Source organism: Raphanus sativus, chromosome 5 (assembly GCF_000801105.2).
Source record: "Raphanus sativus cultivar WK10039 chromosome 5, ASM80110v3, whole genome shotgun sequence".
NCBI classification, from domain to species: Eukaryota; Viridiplantae; Streptophyta; class Magnoliopsida; order Brassicales; family Brassicaceae; genus Raphanus; species Raphanus sativus.
The window spans coordinates 20006461-20025790 of NC_079515.1; the positions used below are offsets into that span (position 1 = coordinate 20006461).

The following is a 19330-nucleotide window of genomic DNA, read 5'->3' on the forward strand; positions in this document are numbered from 1 at the left end:
TAGCGTTCGTTATGCTGTAATCATTTTGTACCATTCCCGTTCATTACTCCACATGTGTTTGTTCTACAAAATTATTTGTGTTAATTTGGGCATAACCACATTGATATAAATCGAAAAGAAAATGTCGTACGGACAAAAAATGAATTAAAATTGAATGTACGAACTCTAGTAATAGTATCGGTCTAAAAAATCACGCGACCCACGCGCAAAAAGGGCGAGAGTGGTGCCCAAAAAAAGTCAAAACCACCGTTTCACTCCTGCTTATCTCTCAAAACGACATTTCTTTTGTTGCCTGCCTTTTCATCTCTCTCTCTCACACAAGATTTTTTTTCCCTCTCTCTCTCTCTCTCTCTGGTTCCTTGTACCTTCCTTTCCAAAATTTTCTCCATCTCTTTTATCTTGTACCTTACCTTCTTCTTCTTCTTCTCCTTCGTAGCCGTACGAATTGGTGGAGTTCCTAAGTATGATCCCGCGGAGATCTTCCAGCTGTTTCTGGTTTGTTCTGGGATTGTTGCTGTACAGTGGTAGTTTGGTTTCTGGTGGAGACATAGTTCACCACGACGACTCCCTTCCACAGAGACCTGGTTGCAACAATAATTTCGTATTGGTGAGATTACTTCAAAATCTAATTTAGCTTTCGATTTTGTTTGTTTTAGTGTGTTTTCTCATTGGTTTCGGTTGTTTTTTGTGTGTGTTAAAGAGTAAAGTTTCTGTTGGGTTTCTGGTGGAATTTTAGGGTTTCCGTAAATTTATCTGACATTTGATTTGTAGCTGTTGACCTATTTTATCTTCTTGCAGCAGATAGGACATTTTGGTTTATACAGAGGCTGTTTGATTTTTTTTTTTTTAATATTCAGATTTGTTTCATTACTTTTTGTTCACAGCTAAAAGTTCTGCAAAGATAGCCGCCATTGGGCTACCTATAAAAGATCGTTTGTATTCTCTTTTTGATGCAAAGAGGAAGTCATTGTTGTTGGAACTCTGTTTACTTTCTTCGTATGTTGCCTTTGCTCTTTTGTTAGAGCCTTTTTTTTTAAAGAAAAAATCGGAATAACACTTCTTTTTCTGCAAAAAAAAAAAACAATTAAGTTTCCCTGTCATATGTATATGTTCTCAAAGGTAGCATATCATCTTCCAATCATAATTCCATGGTCTGACAGGTCAAAGTCCCAACTCGAGTCGATGGGAAAGAAAAAGAGGAGTTTGTTGGTGTCGGTGCTAGGTTTGGCCCTACCTTGGAATCTAAGGAGAAGCATGCTACCCTCATTAAACTCGCCGTTGCAGACCCTCCTGATTGTTGCACTACTCCCAAACACAAGGTTTACACATTTTTTTTGGGTCAATTTCTGGAGACTTGTGTATGTGTATTTCCAGTTTTAATGCTTCTGGTTCTTCGTATTCTTTTGGTAGCTTACTGGAGAGGTCATTCTTGTTCACCGCGGTAATTGTAGTTTTACCACCAAAACTAAGGTAGCTGAAGCAGCTGGTGCCTCTGCCATCCTTATTATAAACAACAGCACAGGTAAATCGACTCAAGTTTTGGTCTCTACATATTTACTTCCAAATACTTAGAATTCTCTAGCTATCCTCTTGAGCTTTTGCAAGGGTTGAATGTTGCTTTTTTTTTTGGCAGATCTTTTTAAGATGGTATGTGAGAAGGGTGAAAACGTTTTAGATATCAACATCCCTGTTGTTATGCTACCTATTGATGCTGGTAGAAGCCTCGAGGAAACCGTTCACAGTAACTCCATAGGTATAACTATATCTTTACCTCAGCAGAGATTGGTCATCTTATTCTCTCTTTTTTTTGTCGTTGAGTGTATTTGTTCAGTTACTTTGCAGCTATATTCCCCAAAACGTCCAGCAGTTGATGTGGCTGAGGTCTTTCTCTGGCTTATGGCTGTTGGTACCATTTTATGTGCTTCTTATTGGTCTGCCTGGACCGCTAGGGAAGAAGCCATTGAGCAAGACAAGCTACTTAAGGTGCCATTACTTGAAAATTTTAACATTTTGTGGAAATCCACCGTGTGGTGGAGCTTTTGTCCCTTTTCTCTCAAGATTTTTAATGTAAAATATTTTTTTTTTAAAATGCAGGACGGATCAGATGAACTTTTGCAGGTATCAACGACAAGCTCTAGAGGGGTTGTTGAGATCACCGTGATATCAGCAATTTTGTTTGTGGTGGTTGCTTCTTGTTTCCTCATCATGCTCTACAAACTTATGTCATTCTGGTTTATAGAAGTGTTGGTAGTACTCTTTTGCATCGGTGGCGTAGAGGTAACCGTGCTTTTCTATCATCACCACCAATTAACTTTATAGCACTACACTAGTTAGTGAGATTAAAAGTTTTGTTGGTGCTGTCAGGGGCTGCAAACCTGTTTGGTCGCTTTCCTCTCATGGTATGTATTGTATTTTTCTCCTTCTTTTTGCAAAAAAAAAACCGGGACTGACGTTGGAATTTTTATAATAGTTTCAGATGGTTCCGCAGAATGGGAGAATCATATGCCAAAGTTCCTTTACTGGGTGGAGTCTCGTACTTGACTCTGGCCGTTTGTCCCTTTTGCATAGTATCTGCTGTTATTTGGGCAGTATACCGCCAATACCCTTTTGCTTGGATAGGGCAAGATATCCTTGTAAGCACGTATCTCTGTCTTTCTCTTAACTGACTTCTTCTGTTTGAGAGAGTCCCCTGCTGTATTATGCCTCTTGTCAATTATAAATGTTTCATTATTTGCGTGCTGACAGGGAATCTCGCTGATAATCACAGTTCTTCAAATCGTCCGGGTACCAAATCTCAAGGTAATATCAACCCATCACTTTTCCGGTTGTGGCTTTAATTCTTAATACAAGCTTCATGTTTGAAATATAATGTTTTTAACAGGTTGGAGTTGTTCTTCTCAGCTGTGGCTTCATGTATGACATCTTCTGGGTTTTTGTTTCTAAATGGTGGTTTCGTGAGAGTGTGATGATTGTGGTAAGTTTTTTCCTTTCATTCATGCAAAGATGTTCAACAACACATACTTCTCTGTCTGCTCCATACTTTTTCTGAGAACTGAGAAGTCATCCTCCTTTATATCGGTGTTTCCTTCCCTCATACACAGGTAGCTCGTGGTGACAAAAGCGGAGAAGACGGCATCCCAATGCTACTAAAGATCCCACGTATGTTTGATCCTTGGGGTGGCTACAGTATCATCGGATTTGGCGATATCATCTTACCAGGACTTCTTGTCACTTTTGCACTAAGGTTTGCACTACCTTACAATCCCCCTCACACTGTTTTAGTAGCAAACAAGAAACCTATTATTATGGTGCTGTGAGTCAGAAGAGCTTTTCCTGATCTTAGTGTTAAAATTTGCAGATACGACTGGCTGGCAAACAAGAGGCTCAAGTCAGGATACTTCCTTTGGACAATGTCTGCTTATGGTCTAGGTACGATCCCCCTCCCTCAACTCGGGAAGAATTTTCTAGAATCTAACTTATTAACGGTCGCTTCTCTTTCTATATGATATCACAGGTCTTCTCATAACATACATTGCACTAAATTTGATGGATGGACACGGGCAACCAGCTTTGCTTTACATCGTTCCATTCATACTTGGTAAGACTCCTCAATTTTGGAAAGAAACAAAAAAATAGCTAATCTATGAATCTAAGAATGCCTTTTTGTCTCAGGTACTTTGATAGTGTTAGGTCACAAGAGAGGTGACCTGAAGACCTTATGGACAACAGGGGAACCCGAGAGGCCATGTCCTCACGTTCGCCTTCAACCTCAATCTTAAAAGAAACCCCCCATGAGATCAGATCAGATCATTCTCTAGTTTTATTGTTAATACGGACACACTTGGTAGGTTTTATATAAATGTATCTCTTCCCCACCCCTTACAGAACCAAAGTAGACCCCCCACACACACCCTCTTGTCTTTTACTCATGTTCATTTTAACCTCCTTTTCCTACTTACATCTTTCTTCTGTTCAACAAAGAAAAAAGTATAGAGTGAGTGAGATTTTTTTAAAAAAAATTATTCTATATAGTAATCCAATAGTCTGAGTGTGATTTATTTTCAAAAGAGATAATAATAACAAATAATAATAATAACAATAATAATAATAATAATAATAATAATAATAATAATAATGGGAAAATGGGTTAGTATGGTTGTTTGGTGATGTTGTAGCTAGAGTTCTCAATGCGAGATATGTCCTACCCACTTTAGGACCACCTTGCAATGGGTCTAAATGAATCTGGATCCATCACGGATCGGTCCGAGGGTGGCAATTTTAAGAAACCCGAATATTCTATGAATTAAAAAATAAATAATTAGAGAGACCAAAGCCAGAAACTAAAGACCAAAGAAAAAGTTGGCTATATCCGGCTGACGTAGCCCTCACTCTCGCATGGACGAAACAAATTGTGTAAGTAAGCATATCGATCCCAGTTGCTGAAGTTGATTGGCTTCTTTTCAAACATTAATTTGGTATTGTTCTACTATTAATTAGAGTGGCAGGGAAGAGCCAGTGTAAATCCACTTCAAACAACATTCAAGCCATTACTGATTTTGTTGTACTAGTTTTTGCCAAACTAAATGGCTAAATCAGTAAATCACAAATAGATTTCAAATGGCAAGAAGCTTAAATTTTCAAATATTATAAATTTGACTTCTTGTTTTTTCACAATATAATATGTTGGCGATCGTCTTTTTAGTAGTTTATTCAGAACATAAATAATGGAAGAGTAATAATTTGGAGATAAGAGTTGGGGCTCGAGTAGTAAGAACCCCATTCATCAATGGGAATCCTTTTTTTAATATTATCAATGGGAATCGTGAATAGGAGTAAGAGGCATTTTGCCACCGTAGATATCTGGAAGTTGAGTTTCGTTGATGTCTTCAAGCAGAGTGGGAGTGAGTTTCTTGTTCTCCACGAAAACGATCTGCCCAAAAAAAAAATGACAATCGAAGTTTTCAAAACAACACAAAGAGTCTAAATAAATTATAAGAGATGGTGTTATGGGTGCCTGAACTAAATATATACCTTTTTCCTGGTCTTGGTGTCGACAAACGGGTAAATGACCTTCCATGCGGTCATGAAAATATAAGGAGCACGAACAAAATAGAGTTTATCTAGTCTCTCTGGATAGCAATCCTGATAAAGACAAAAAATGCTTTTTAACGTTCAATTATTGCCTATCAGTTTGTAGAGAAGGAAAAAGTTATTGTCAGGACCAAAAATTACAGAATCGATATTTAGGCGGTTCGGCAGTGTTTGCCAAAAAGTATTATTATTACTTTTGGGGGTCTACGTCTTTATTGCTGGTCCATGGACCCCCAAGAATTCAGGATACAACAAACTCTATCTTAAAGTTAGCAAAAGACCATGTTTTTTGTTATAACTGGTAACGACTTTGACAAGTGACTGAAGATTTATTAGGGTTTTTTAATTTCATTCACGCGCAAGCCCCTAATAGCATTATATTGTGTTTTGGTTTGAGGGGAGTAGACAAGTGTAGGTACCTGCAAGGTGGAAAGAGCAGCAAGGTAGCCCCGGATGTCACAATTAGAATATCCCCACCCTTGCAGATCCACTATAGCTCTGAATTTTTCTTCACCTCTTGGTATTCTTAATTAGATACAACAATATATATATATTGCATTAGAGGCATGGTTTAGCTTAACAATCATTTAAAAAAAAAACTGGACAGTTTATAAATGGATATTAACCTTGCACATATCTTCTCCAGCGCGTAAACTACAAAACCTGCCCAAAAACATTGAAGAAGATTTTTTTTTAAAAGAGTGAGGTTTGCACATGATGATGCGTAAGAAGATAGATTTGGTGATAGGAAGGGAGGAAAGTGGTGTGGGTCAGTGGGCGACTCACGCTTAAACTCCTCAGGGTTGCCTTTGGAAGGGTTGTGTCTGTTGCCAACGATAACAAGGATAGGTCGACCCTTCTTGTCATGTCCCTGCATGCACACTTTATTGTGCGACAGATCATTCGCAATCTCTGATTCTGGTATGTGTCCCTTTGGGAGAACGGTTTTTCTCCAAGCTAGGTACTTGAGGAATAGCACTGAAGCCTTTTCAATGTCCATGTCCCGCGCCCGCAGAAACCGCCTGATCATCAGGTCATCCACTTCCTGCCCCATAATTCGACAGCATTCAGTGTAAGGAGACAACAACACACACACACACAAAACAAAACAAGTGTTTAGGTAAAAATAAGTCAATTCAACGCTCTTGCCAACCTTAGTGGAGGGATCTTGTCGGTCGCAAAGAGCTCTCATAATGCCAACTTTGCTCCTCTCCATCTCATCTTCGATCAACGGCTCATTCTCCTGCTGAGCTTCAGCTTCAACTTCAGCTGATGTTACTACACTCTCCACCACTTGTTGCTTGTTGTTCTCCTTTTCCATTCTGTTTCTCCTGGGACAAAACTCGAGATTGGGTGAGAGAGAGTGAGAGATTAGATCTTGATCATAAATAAAGGCAACTGATGGAGGGATAAGTAGCATTCAATACGGTTGGGCTCCTCTCCCCGTCAACGTCGACACCCAACTTGCTTTTACTCATTTATTGACTTGTTCATTCAACTAACACAAAAGAAGAAGACCATCTCAATCTCACAAACATTGGGTCTCACTTGGGCCTTTTATGCTCACCTTCATTTATCTCTAGAAGAAGAAGACTATCTCGCGCTTTCTTTTGCTTGTTAGGCCCAAAATGAGCCTGTTCTTAGCTCATGACATAATCAAATCAAAATTTCCAATACTTCAATATTTTAATTATCCGAGTTGCCAGTGGTTTTATAATAGAAATCTTGAGCAACATGCGGATATGTCTAATCTGATGAGGTAGTATTCTATTATGTTCATAACTCAACGCTATAAAACAAATTACAATTCACGATTTTTAAAACATGCCGTATAGTTGTAATATCTTCTAACATGTAAACGGATCTCCTCTTTGTTGCAGAATCCCCTTATTATTCACAGTAAACGGATCCGTTTGGCTGTCTTTTGTTGCATGTACCAACTCAAGTACAGCTACATAGGTGTATTACTTATAATCAAAATTCATCAAGCAATTATTTGCTTAAGTAGTAGTAGTGACCAAATTTGGGTTTGTTTGGATATATGGGTTGAATCTTTTTTTTTTTTAATTAGTGGGAGTAGAGAAATGAACATGTAATCACAGGAAAGCAAAATACATTCTGAGCTGTTCAGTCTTTTGTAGAAACTAGACTCCGAATTTTCTTTTTATATATTTTCATTTGTATGCACTCCTCGACTACAATGGATGAACTTTCAGTATATGAAAAAAGACCCTCAGATTTACAATTTTATATTTTTATCGTTGGTAAAGGGGTAATAAATATTAAATACTAGCCGTACTACTACAAAATATCTTTTTTAAAAAAGTTATTCGAAGCCGGCACAATAGTCCAGACGATTATGCTTTTCATAAAGAAACTCCGATTTACACTTCTCTCTGCAACGGTCGGAAGCAATTTTTTATCGGAAAGCTTTTTTTTTTCAAATTTTACAACCTTTTTCTCTCCAACATAGGTCTATGAGAATGGACCGACTAAACTGTTTAGAAGAGATTGTGACCCACTTTTTTTTATTAACATATCAATTATCGTTTTTAATCGTCGATGGTAATCACAAAAAGATGAGATTTCTTTGTCGCTTTGAATGCCTTTTCTTTCTATATCATCACTAGAGTAGAATATATCTGATTTTTGATGATCTCTTCAACACATGTAATTTTCATTGACCAGTTTTCTTTGTTGGTAACTATTACCTCTATTTCATAATAGATGAAATTTGATTCTTTATACATATTAAGAAAATTATTCCTTCTAAAAAAAGTTTTTCAAAAATATAATTAAAATTTAGTTTGTTTAATTATAAACAAAAATAATAAAAACATAATTAACAATACAATTTTTGATAAATTTAAAGTTATTTAGATATGTAAAAACATCATCTATTATATAACAAAAACAATCACCTAAAGTGAATGATATGTCAACTTACAAGACCATCAATCTTCATGATTACAGAAAAGCTATTTCGGTTCATTATAAAGAAAATAATTATTATTGCCGTCATTACAAGTTATCAAAATTATAAAAATGGTAAATCAACTCAAACATGCTATGCGTATCTGTTTAGAAAATAATTAGTAGTTTCAGAATATATCAGAATTATTAGCGTGGGGTTTGTTACATGATTTAAAATGAAAACAATAATGTCACGACAACCAATAGCGTAAATTTAAAAAATAATTTTAAGAAGGTCATCGTTATCCACGGATGATTCCCTCCAGGGCCGTCTTTTTGCACGTGCAACTGGAGCGGTCGAACCGGGTCCAAAATTTTAGAGGGTCCATAATTTTTTTAGTAATAGCTATACATGTAAAATCATATATTTTAAAAAATCAGATAATTATTATTTAAATATAATTTTCGTATTTATTAACCAATAAATATAAATTAAAAATTTAATTTTGTTAACACAATCAACAAAAAATGCAATAAGTTAGGAAGTAATTAGCATTTATATCGATTATATATTTTGGAAAGTAAAAAAGATAGATGTTGGTGTTTGTTTTAATATTTAATGTAGATTTATAAAGTTAATATTCTAATTTGATTATATTTAGGAAACTATTATTAATTAGTGATCATAAATAGGGTAGAAATATATAATTTTTCACTAATATTTCTGAAAAAAAATAGTAAAACAGAAGAAAAACTAGTATAAAATTTTGACGAGAGAATAAAAAGAAGAGTCTCCAACTTATTGTCTGATGAAATCAAGATTCTACCATTTTATTGTCTTACCACTATACAAATTTTATTGTTCTATTATTCTTTTATAGATTGTAGTTTCTGGTTCTGGATATAAAAAATGTAAAAAAAAAAACTGAAAAAATTCATACTCTTAAAGAGTATGTCTCTTCCACTCAAACCAAAAAATTTGGTCGATGATTTTCATTAAAAAACTAGAAAATTGTGTTATTTAGATTAAAAAATTAAATTGGTGTAATAACATTTTATCAGAAAAACATATAAACAATTTTAAATTCTTGAAAAGGGTCTTGCTTTTTTTTTTGAACAGGGTCTCTATAGAGTTTGAGACGGCCCTGATTCCCTCCTCTATTATTTTTCATTTTAAAAACAAAAGCTAGACATGTTATCTCTCTCCTCTATAAGACCACCCACAACAATCAATTCTTAACAACAAATCCTTCCCAAAAAATAATTATAATAATATGTGGGGCCTAATATTTAAAAATCTGTGACATAATTGCCTCTTAAAATCCTAATCTAAGGATCATTCTTCTGATAATCTCTTCACTGTGCGCGGGCTCCACCGCCGTGTGGAAGCCAGCGATTGGCCAATTTTTTTTTTTTTTTTTTTTTGAAATTTCGAACGAAAATAAAAAATAATAATAAAATATTCCAAAAAGTGTTGTTAAGGATTTGTTGTTAAGGATTTGTTGTTGTGGGTGGTCAAGAGACCACTCACTGTCCATTGCAGAAGAAAAAGCTCAGAACTTTAAACGTTTCTAGAAAGAGAAAAGAAAAAGGAAAATGGAAGGGAAAGAAGAGGATGTGAGAGTTGGTGCAAACAAGTTCCCAGAGAGGCAGCCAATCGGGACATCGGCTCAGAGCGACAAGGACTACAAGGAGCCACCACCAGCGCCGCTGTTCGAGCCAGGTGAGCTGAGTTCGTGGTCGTTCTGGAGAGCCGGGATCGCAGAGTTCATAGCCACATTCCTGTTTCTGTACATAACGGTGTTGACGGTGATGGGAGCGAAGAGAGCACCAAACATGTGTGCCTCTGTTGGAATCCAAGGCATTGCCTGGGCTTTTGGTGGCATGATCTTTGCCCTCGTCTACTGTACTGCTGGAATCTCTGGTAATAACATTTATTCGTTTTGTTCGTTTTGCATTAATATTATTTTTCAGAAAAAAAGGATAAAAGTTTTAATTGTTCTGACCAAGTGTTTTGTGTGTGTGTTTTCAGGAGGACACATAAACCCAGCGGTTACTTTCGGTCTGTTCTTAGCTCGGAAACTTTCACTGACCAGAGCTGTTTTCTACATCGTGATGCAATGCCTCGGAGCCATCTGCGGCGCCGGTGTTGTCAAAGGCTTCCAGCCTACCCCTTACCAAACCCTCGGCGGGGGAGCCAACACCGTCGCTCCAGGCTACACCAAAGGATCCGGACTCGGAGCTGAGATCATCGGAACCTTCGTCCTTGTTTACACCGTCTTCTCCGCCACCGACGCTAAGAGAAGCGCGCGTGACTCCCACGTTCCGGTAATTTTGAGACAGTCCTAGACACTTTGTTTGTTTGTGTCTTAATTTTGGTGTATTAAGTAACTCTTTAAGGGGCGGACTTTTGCAGATTTTGGCTCCACTCCCAATAGGATTCGCTGTGTTTTTGGTTCACTTGGCGACGATTCCGATCACCGGGACCGGAATTAACCCGGCTCGGAGTCTAGGAGCTGCAATCATCTACAACAAGGACCACGCTTGGGATGACCACGTGAGTCCCCCATTATACATACCACATACAACTTTGGATGTGTTTTCTTCTTATAATTTGTTTTTATTGAGTTTTTTGGGTGTTGCTTGCTTGTGCTTGCAGTGGATATTCTGGGTGGGACCATTCATCGGAGCAGCTCTTGCGGCTCTCTACCACCAGCTTGTCATCAGAGCCCTTCCTTTCAAGACCAGAACCTGATTTCCTTTTGTCTCTTTGTTTTATTTATTGATGTTCGTCTCTGTTCTTTGTTTGTATCGGAGTTTCAAAATATTTGACATGTGGTGATGTTTGTTTGTCTAATTAATTTATTTGTTTAATGATTTTGTTTGAGGTTCCTCTGTTTCTTCTTTCTGTGGATGATCCGGTTTATTTCATTTGTATCATTAGATTAGTTTTAATTTAGCCCACATACGTCAAAACCATTTACATGTTATTGGACTTCTTTTTGGGCTCATTAATTAAACGTAGTATGGCCCTTTTCTTTATCTATTTGGGAATACAAAATACATTTGGACAAGAATACTACAAATTGTATTCTGATGGCCAACCAAAGCTCAGAGAAATCATTTCAAATTGTATTTACTTCTTCAAGAGTCATAGTAATCTCGTCGAATTAGATTACCCAATCCAAAGATTTTTAGTCTTTCACTTTATGAATTCTATTTTTTCTCAGTAATATTTTTCAAGCACACACGCAAGTCTATTTTTCTTTTAGGTTTTGGGGATGATAGCTCAAAGGTGTTCCAACCGCCAACCATCTACCATATTACTACTAATATATCATTGACCATGTTACAAGAAAGTTCTTATTATTTATTGTGAAAAATAAGAAGAAGACTCAAAGCTCACTAAAAAGCAAAAATATAGTTAGTCGACATGCTCGATAAAATAGTAATATCTACTTGTTTAAAACTAAGTTGGCTATAATATAGCCCAAAACAAATTAAAGCATTTCATATTTATCTGTATATCTAATTGGATGCGCAACTGTAAGCTAAAGCATCATTTAAAAACAGGTACACAGCAAACTACGATTTGAATATCTCACACAACTAATTATATGGCCTTCTATTTAGGTGAGCTACTGCTAACTTCTTTCGTGTCATTGTGTCAAATGTCAATCAACTAAATAAATAAGACCCTTCTTTTGGTCCCAAACCCCCTGACTTAAAGTATATTTACAAATTGGTCTATCACTAATAATATTCACACCAATTTCATTATATTTAAATGCTAATGTCAATAGCATATATATTTAAACTAATTACATATTGAACTATAAAGAATATCAAAAAGGATGTTAATTCTGGGGTGGAATTTTATATTTCATGTGGATAAATAAAATGAAAGCCAGGGTTATAATTGCAAGAAGAGGAGAGTTAAAGGATTAAATCGCAAAAAGGTCATATTGATTGGAGTGATAACTAAATTGCTCCAGCAATTAAGCACTTGAACGAGCGCATTTAAAACAGAGACCCCTTCCCTCTCTTTCTTTCCCAAAACTAACAAACAGACTCAAGAAAGAGAGAGAGAAAGAGAAAAATGTCTCCGGCGAAGAAGAAGAACCGAAGCTTTCCTCCGATAAGTGAGTGTAAAAGCGGAGAGTACGATTCGATCGCTGCAGATCTGGACGGGACTCTGCTCCTCTCGAGAAGCTCCTTCCCTTACTTCATGCTCGTCGCCATCGAAGCAGGTAGTCTCTTCCGTGGATTGATCCTCCTTCTATCTCTCCCCATCGTCATCGTCGCTTACCTCTTCGTCTCCGAGGCTATCGGGATCCAAATCCTCATCTACATCTCCTTCGCCGGCATCAAGATCCGCGACATCGAACTCGTCTCTCGCGCGGTTCTTCCACGGTATATACAATCTTGATTGAGTTTATGTTTTCGATATATTTTCGGAATCTCAGCATTTTTTAAATAACAAAACAGGTTTTACGCGGGGGATGTGAGGAAGGACAGTTTCGAGGTGTTTGATAAATGCAAGAGGAGAGTGGTGGTCACTGCGAATCCCATAGTGATGGTTGAGCCTTTCGTTAAGGATTACTTGGGAGGAGACAAAGTTTTGGGAACAGAGATCGAAGTGAACCCTAAAACGATGAAAGCCACTGGGTTTGTGAAGAAGCCTGGTGTTCTTGTTGGAGACTTGAAGAGACTAGCCATCTTGAAGGAGTTTGGCGAAGAATCACCAGATCTTGGCCTCGGTGACCGCACCTCCGATCACGATTTCATGTCCATCTGCAAGGTGCGTGTAGACTCTTCATATCATCTCCTTTTTACGTTTCTTGAGTCATTTAAACATACTATTTAGGTGACTAATTAATTTAAGTTGAGTGTTTGATACATCAAAAACCTTTCGTAATCAAATAATTTTAGTAGTCCAAATATCCAATAAATGCAGTAGGACCTATTAATGCCGCGTTAAGGGTTCACATGATCTAGTTGGATTATAAAAAATAACGTTTCCATCCAGCCTTTTTTTCTGAAAAAAAATAACATTAACAGCCTTCACATTGATCTATTTACGTCCAAATGATTTACTTGCTTTAGATGTGTATGTCTAATAAATATATGCATGGAAACAATCTAGATTAAGTATTCTTCTAATTAGTGTTTTTGAAAGAGAAAAAAAAGATTTAGCATACAAAAAAACTTGTATTCATGCGTATATGCGAATTCATTAAATGAATGTAATAAGTTTCAACTTACAAAAAGTAGATGGATAGAATATAATAGAAGTAGTAGTTTTCATAAATGCTTTTAAAGTTTAAACCGATCACCAACTACTATCCGCCCCAATAAGTTGGATGGTCTATTGAATGACCGATCCCATATGTCAACTTTTTTTTCCTTATAAACCCTGCAACTTTCAGTTGTTTACCATATTTCTTACTTTTTTTTTTAACACAAAAACCATATTTCTTAATTCTTACTATAATAGTGAAACTTCGGATTCTTATATGATCAGTAACTTAAACAAAAGATATAACAAGTTTTTCTTATAATTGAAAAAAAAAACAGGAAGGTTACATGGTGCACGAGACCAAATCAGCAACAACAGTCCCCATAGAGCGTCTCAAGAACCGCATAATCTTCCACGACGGCCGTCTAGTCCAACGTCCGACGCCTTTAAACGCCTTAGTCATTTACCTTTGGCTTCCTTTCGGCTTCATGCTCTCCATCTTCCGTGTCTACTTCAACCTCCCTTTACCCGAACGCTTCGTTCGTTACACTTACGAGATCCTCGGCATTCACCTCACTATCCGTGGCCACCGTCCCCCTCCTCCTTCCCCCGGCACACCTGGAAACCTCTACGTCCTTAACCATCGTACTGCTCTTGACCCCATTATCATCGCCATTGCTCTCGGCCGTAAGATCTCATGCGTCACTTATAGTGTCTCTCGCCTCTCCCGGATGCTCTCACCCATCCCTGCCGTCGCTCTGACCCGAGATCGTGCCGCCGATGCTGCCCGCATGAGAAAACTTCTCGAGAAAGGTATTTGTAACAGCAGTCGCTATTACTGTAAGCAGAGTGACTCTGAATTTTTTTACTAGAAAAATTGGTTTGAAATATTATATACTCATAACAAATACTTCATAAATATAAAGCATAAACAAAGTATCTCTCACTTCTTTTTTTTGTACGTAACTGGTATCATTATAATCACAACGGGTCTAGTCTGATTTACGAACGTGATACCTTTCGTCTATATATATAAAAGTGGAAAACAGAGCATCTCTTAAGTATTTTACTATATTTGCGACAGGTGATTTGGTGATCTGTCCTGAAGGTACGACTTGTAGAGAACCGTATCTGCTTCGATTCAGTGCTCTATTTGCAGAGCTAAGCGACCGGATCGTACCTGTGGCCATGAACTGTAAGCAAGGGATGTTCAATGGAACAACAGTCAGAGGTGTAAAATTCTGGGATCCTTACTTCTTCTTCATGAACCCTAGACCTAGCTATGAGGCCACTTTCTTGGACCGTTTGCCTGAAGAAATGACGGTAAACGGCGGCGGTAAAACGCCAATAGAGGTGGCTAATTACGTTCAGAAGGTGATAGGTGGAGTATTGGGGTTCGAGTGCACTGAACTTACAAGGAAGGATAAGTATCTTTTGCTTGGAGGCAACGACGGGAAGGTTGAGTCTATCAAGAAGACGAAGGAATGATGTAATCTAGCTAGTTTCGGCTTTCTACTATTTTACATGGGAATGAAGTGAGGCCTCACTGGTTTTGGCGATTACATTTTAATGAATTGTTGGAGGAAAAACTTTAGTCGAACATGCATTGGATAATGAATTTCATTTAAATTTCATGTACATGCAATTTACTATTTTCCCCTCATCTTTTTAAATGATTAGTAGTATACTCTAAAATATATCCAGTTTCACATATGAAAGAAAACGAAGTCCAGTTATGTTTGTGGCTCAGTCGTTTCCCATTGTAGTTTGTTTACGATCAATTTTCTTTTTTAGATGTTTTTTTACCAATTCTTTTTTGTCTTGATGACTTTGAAACTTGGATAATATTAATATACAAGTAATTGGACGCAATAAAAGTTGCTCCTAATATGTATGCATGCAAACCCTATAAAAAGCAAAATCCGGAGAATTATTTTCGTTTCTTATGCATGAATACAGCAAATGAAGAAACAAGAAGAGCTAGCATCAAAGATTATAGAGATACTTTATCAACATAATTTATTTAATATTCAAACTAATAATATAAATAATTATGTATGTTTTATACCCTTTTGTACGATGGAAAATTTAGGAATGAGATTATCTTTCAGAATAAAAGTAAGCCCATATCATATGTCATTACTAAGGCTTTGATAGATAAAAGAAAAATTTGAGTGGAAGAAACCTAGATAGTGAGCAGTTGGATAATTCGGGAAACCAATTTGTCAACGAGCTATGCAGAGCATAGAAACTTTTGAGGGTCTGTTGTCTCACGTTAAAAACTTTGCTGTGTAGTTGATGGCTCTTGGAACTCTCCTTTGCTTTATGCAAGAATCGGATGGACACTCTACAACTGTTGAAATAGAAGCAGAGGCGTTGAGAATGGTGGTTACTCAAAAAAATAAGTTGGGTAATTAGAGAAAGAATTACAAGCCAAAGTAACCATGTCTCTAGCTGCAAAATTTATAACCAGTTGAAAATGCAATAAAACGTATTCCAGTGTTTTATTCGAAGTCACTAATTTTGCAGCTAGAGACATGGTTTTTTTTTTTTTTTTTTTTTTGAAAGAACTAGAGACATGGTTACTTTGGCTTGTAATTCTTTCTCCACTTCTTTGAATTCATCTCCGTACAAATTGGAATTAGGCTCTATTATGAGTCGCACTGATAATCCCTCTTGAGTGATCTTCATCTCTTCTCCAAACACCAACCCATCAGACTCATACAATGTTAAGATACTGATCTCTAATTCGATGCATCAAAAACAAAGTTTCTTTTGATATGCACAACCTTATATAAAAACCAAAATCCGGAAAATTATTTTCTTTCTTATGCATGAATATAGTAAATCAAAAACAAGAAAAGCTGGTAAGAAAGATTATAGAGACAGATAATGCTATTTTAATGCACTTTTGATACATAATTAAATTTTAATTTTTATTGAAAAGTAAGCCAAAGACAAATTGACACAATAGTAAAAGAGGTTCTAGAGAATATTTTAATTTTTTCGGCATATAATAGAAACACCTCCATCAATAGGATGAATAATGTGTGTATCAAACAATTATTAAACTAGGTAGTAACCCGCACCTTGCGCGGGATGAGATGGTTAGATCAGCAATTTTTCGAAAATATTAGAAAGCATATATATATAGTTTGGAATTTGGGTTTTGTGTGTTTTTTTTTTGTGCTTAGTCTCGGTGGTGCTGATTTTACGGCATAGACGTCAATGAGATATAAACATATGTAAATCATTTACTTTAGTGACATGTAAAAATTTACTGGAACATAAGAATAAACACAAAACATGTTACCTGGCAACTGCGAAAGCATGTAATCATTTATTTTATACACTTCATCATTTGTGGGAGTGAGAATGGCTCGATATCTATACAAATCCTTAACTGTTGAGGTTTGAAAAGCTTGTCCATAAACCTCTTTTTCCATAGTCTCAATAGTTTATACATATCACCGGTGTGATTTATCTTACTCTGATTCATTTGCAAGAACTTGCGTATAAAGATATAATTATTATTATACAATTTGATTTTCATATGCATGATTTTTGTATAATAACATACCTTCCTCGTAGGTCATTGAGTTCAAACATGTAAGGATTCCACAGAACTTGGCTGTATTCGTTGAACCATGTAAGAAGAACTGATTTTGTGTATAATATCTAATCGAGTAAGATAAATATTATTAATATCTAATCAAATTATATGTACGTAAATATTTGTGTAATCACACTTATATATTTCTTTGCATAGGTTTTATGTATAAATATTATTAATATATAATCAAATTATTATGTACGTAAATTTTTGTGTAATCAAACTTGTTCTATATTTCTTTCTTTGCATCTTACTCTTGAACTCATTTTGTTTATCTCTCTATGGCTCTCTCTCTCTCTCTCTCTCTCTCTCTCTCTCTCTCTCTCTCTCTCTCTCTCTCTCTCTCTCTCTCTCTCTCTCTCTCTCTCTCTCTCTCTCTCTCTCTCTCTCTCTCTCCCTCTCTCTCTCTCTCTCTCTCTCTCTCTCTCTCTCTCTCATATTTTATCGGTATTGATGAGTGTTTAAAAAATAAGATTAAGATTTAACATATTTTTATTTTAAACATACGAATCGTATTAATGCCCGCACACGGGCATTAATATGATTCTTATGTTTTATGTATAAACATTATTAATATCTAATCAAATGTTTTGTGTATTATTAAAACTAAATTTGTTCTTCAGATGTTTTATGTATTATTCATATAAATATGTATTATTCAAATACGATTCATATGTTTTATGTATTACTAAAACTAAATTTGTTCTCCATTCAGTCTTTGTGGTTCAAAACTATAAGCCTTTTAGACATTACTTAATTCAATATACTTTGAGGTTTAAATTATTATCATATACTTTGAAATATGAAATAATAAATCATGCATGTGCGGGCATCAATATGATTTATATATTGCATGTATAGCTATTATTATTAGTACATAAGTGGATCGTAATTATATTTCACTCTCGTTGTATCTTTGTATCTTACTCATTTAGGTTTATCCACATATAAGTCTCTCTCTCTTTCATCATAAACCTTTTAGTTTTTTGAAAAAGATAAAAAGGTAATTACGATCATATCATGCGTGCGGGCATTCATATGATTCATATATTACCCGTCTAGCTATTAGTATAAATATAAGTAGATTTTAATTCTTTCTCAATCTCTATGTATCATTATGTCTAATTCATATACTACATGTTACATTATTATTATAGGTGCATAAGTGGATCGTAGTTCTCTCTCTCTCTCTCTCTCTCTCTCTCTCTCTCTCTCTCTCTGTATCCCCCTCATCGTAAACCTTTTTTTTTGAGAAAAATAAAATTGTAAACATTCTTTTAATTCATCGATTATCTTTTAACTACCACAATTTTGTTTTATATGGGAATGTTTCCTAGTTTAATATTTTATCATGGATTTTTCTTGGGTGAATTACCAACTAATCATAGTTTGCCAATTAATGTACAGTTTTTTTAAATATAATAAATAAAATAATAATAATTTGTGTTAAGTTTTTAAAATAAATGAAAATATTAGTAGCTGCCAAAAGATGAATTTTTTTTAACAATTTTAAAACCATCACAAAAGAGTAAATCATAAACATTAAACATTATACCCTAAACCCTTGGACAAAACTTAAACCCTTGGGTAAAAATCCAAACACTAAACCCTAAATTCTTGGATATACCCTAAACCATTGGGTAAATTCTAAACACTAAACTGTAAACTCTTAGGTATACTCTAAATCTCTCTCTCTCTCTCTCTCTTCTCTCTCTCTCTCTCTCTCTCTCTCTCTCTCTCTCTCTCTCTCGGTATCCCCTTCATCGTAAACCTTTTTTTTTGAGAAAAATAAAAATGTAAACATTTTTTAATTCATCGATTATCTTTTAACTACCACAATTTTGTTTTATATGGGAATGTTTCCTAGTTTAATTTTTATCATGAATTTTTCTTGGGTGAATTACCAACTAATCATAGTTTGCCAATTAATGTACAATTTTTAAAAATATAATAAATAAAATAATAATAATTTGTGTTAATTTTTTTAAAAATAAATGGAAAATATTAGTAGCTGCCAAAAGATGAAATTTTTTAACAATTTTAAAACCGTCACAAAAAGTAATCATAAACATTAAACAATATACCCTAAACCCTTGGACAAAACTTAAACCCTTGGGTAAAAATCCAAACACTAAACCCTAAATTCTTGGATGTACCCTAAACCCTTGGATAAATCCTAAACACTAAACTGTAAGCTCTTGGGTATACCCTAAACACTAAATCTTCTCTCTCTCTCTCTTTCTCTCTCTCTCTCTCTCTCTCTCTATCTCTCTTGGTATATCCCCTCATCGTAAACCTTTTTTTTTTGAAAAATATAAAAATGTAAACATTCTTTTAATTCATCGATTATCTTTTGACTACCACAATTTTTATTTATATGGAAATGTTTCCTAGTTTAATATTTTATCATGAATTTTTTCTTGGGTGAATTACCAACTAATCATAGTTTGCCAATTAATGTACATTTTTTTTTA

At 35.5% G+C, this 19330-nt stretch overlaps 4 protein-coding genes across 5 annotated transcripts; 3 read left to right on the plus strand and 1 right to left on the minus strand.

The window, feature by feature from the left end:
• The first annotated feature begins 268 nt into the window (after positions 1-268).
• Positions 269-3958, plus strand: LOC108856523 (signal peptide peptidase-like 4). The gene is made up of 14 exons (XM_018630349.2): positions 269-607; positions 1161-1319; positions 1411-1522; positions 1634-1753; positions 1832-1983; positions 2095-2277; positions 2365-2399; positions 2471-2633; positions 2746-2799; positions 2882-2974; positions 3102-3244; positions 3359-3429; positions 3515-3598; positions 3673-3958. Exons 1-14 carry the CDS (start codon positions 464-466, stop codon positions 3777-3779), a joined length of 1620 nt encoding a protein of 539 aa, XP_018485851.1. The 5' UTR covers positions 269-463; the 3' UTR covers positions 3780-3958.
• A 667-nt stretch (positions 3959-4625) lies between these two features.
• On the minus strand, positions 4626-6470 carry LOC108859578 (uncharacterized). Its single transcript, XM_018633487.2, has 6 exons — positions 6245-6470; positions 5878-6136; positions 5718-5754; positions 5511-5616; positions 5032-5142; positions 4626-4930 (listed from the first exon to the last, which is right to left on the minus strand). The coding sequence occupies exons 1-6, from the start codon at positions 6410-6412 to the stop codon at positions 4811-4813; spliced, it is 801 nt and encodes a 266-aa protein (XP_018488989.1). The 5' UTR covers positions 6413-6470; the 3' UTR covers positions 4626-4810.
• A 3041-nt stretch (positions 6471-9511) lies between these two features.
• On the plus strand, positions 9512-10896 carry LOC108862664 (aquaporin PIP1-3). Of its 2 annotated transcripts, none has more exons than XM_057011276.1 (4): positions 9512-9928; positions 10037-10332; positions 10421-10565; positions 10664-10896. In XM_057011276.1, the coding sequence occupies exons 1-4, from the start codon at positions 9601-9603 to the stop codon at positions 10834-10836; spliced, it is 942 nt and encodes a 313-aa protein (XP_056867256.1). In that variant the 5' UTR covers positions 9512-9600; the 3' UTR covers positions 10837-10896. The 2 variants fall into 2 exon arrangements, with proteins under 2 accessions (XP_056867256.1, XP_018492374.1); XM_018636872.2 differs by having other exon boundaries at positions 9515-9928; positions 10421-10561.
• Positions 10897-12037: 1141 nt separating this feature from the next.
• On the plus strand, positions 12038-15054 carry LOC108862663 (glycerol-3-phosphate 2-O-acyltransferase 4). Its single transcript, XM_018636870.2, has 4 exons — positions 12038-12417; positions 12493-12805; positions 13582-14056; positions 14328-15054. Exons 1-4 carry the CDS (start codon positions 12104-12106, stop codon positions 14729-14731), a joined length of 1506 nt encoding a protein of 501 aa, XP_018492372.1. The 5' UTR covers positions 12038-12103; the 3' UTR covers positions 14732-15054.
• Positions 15055-19330: the final 4276 nt, after the last annotated feature.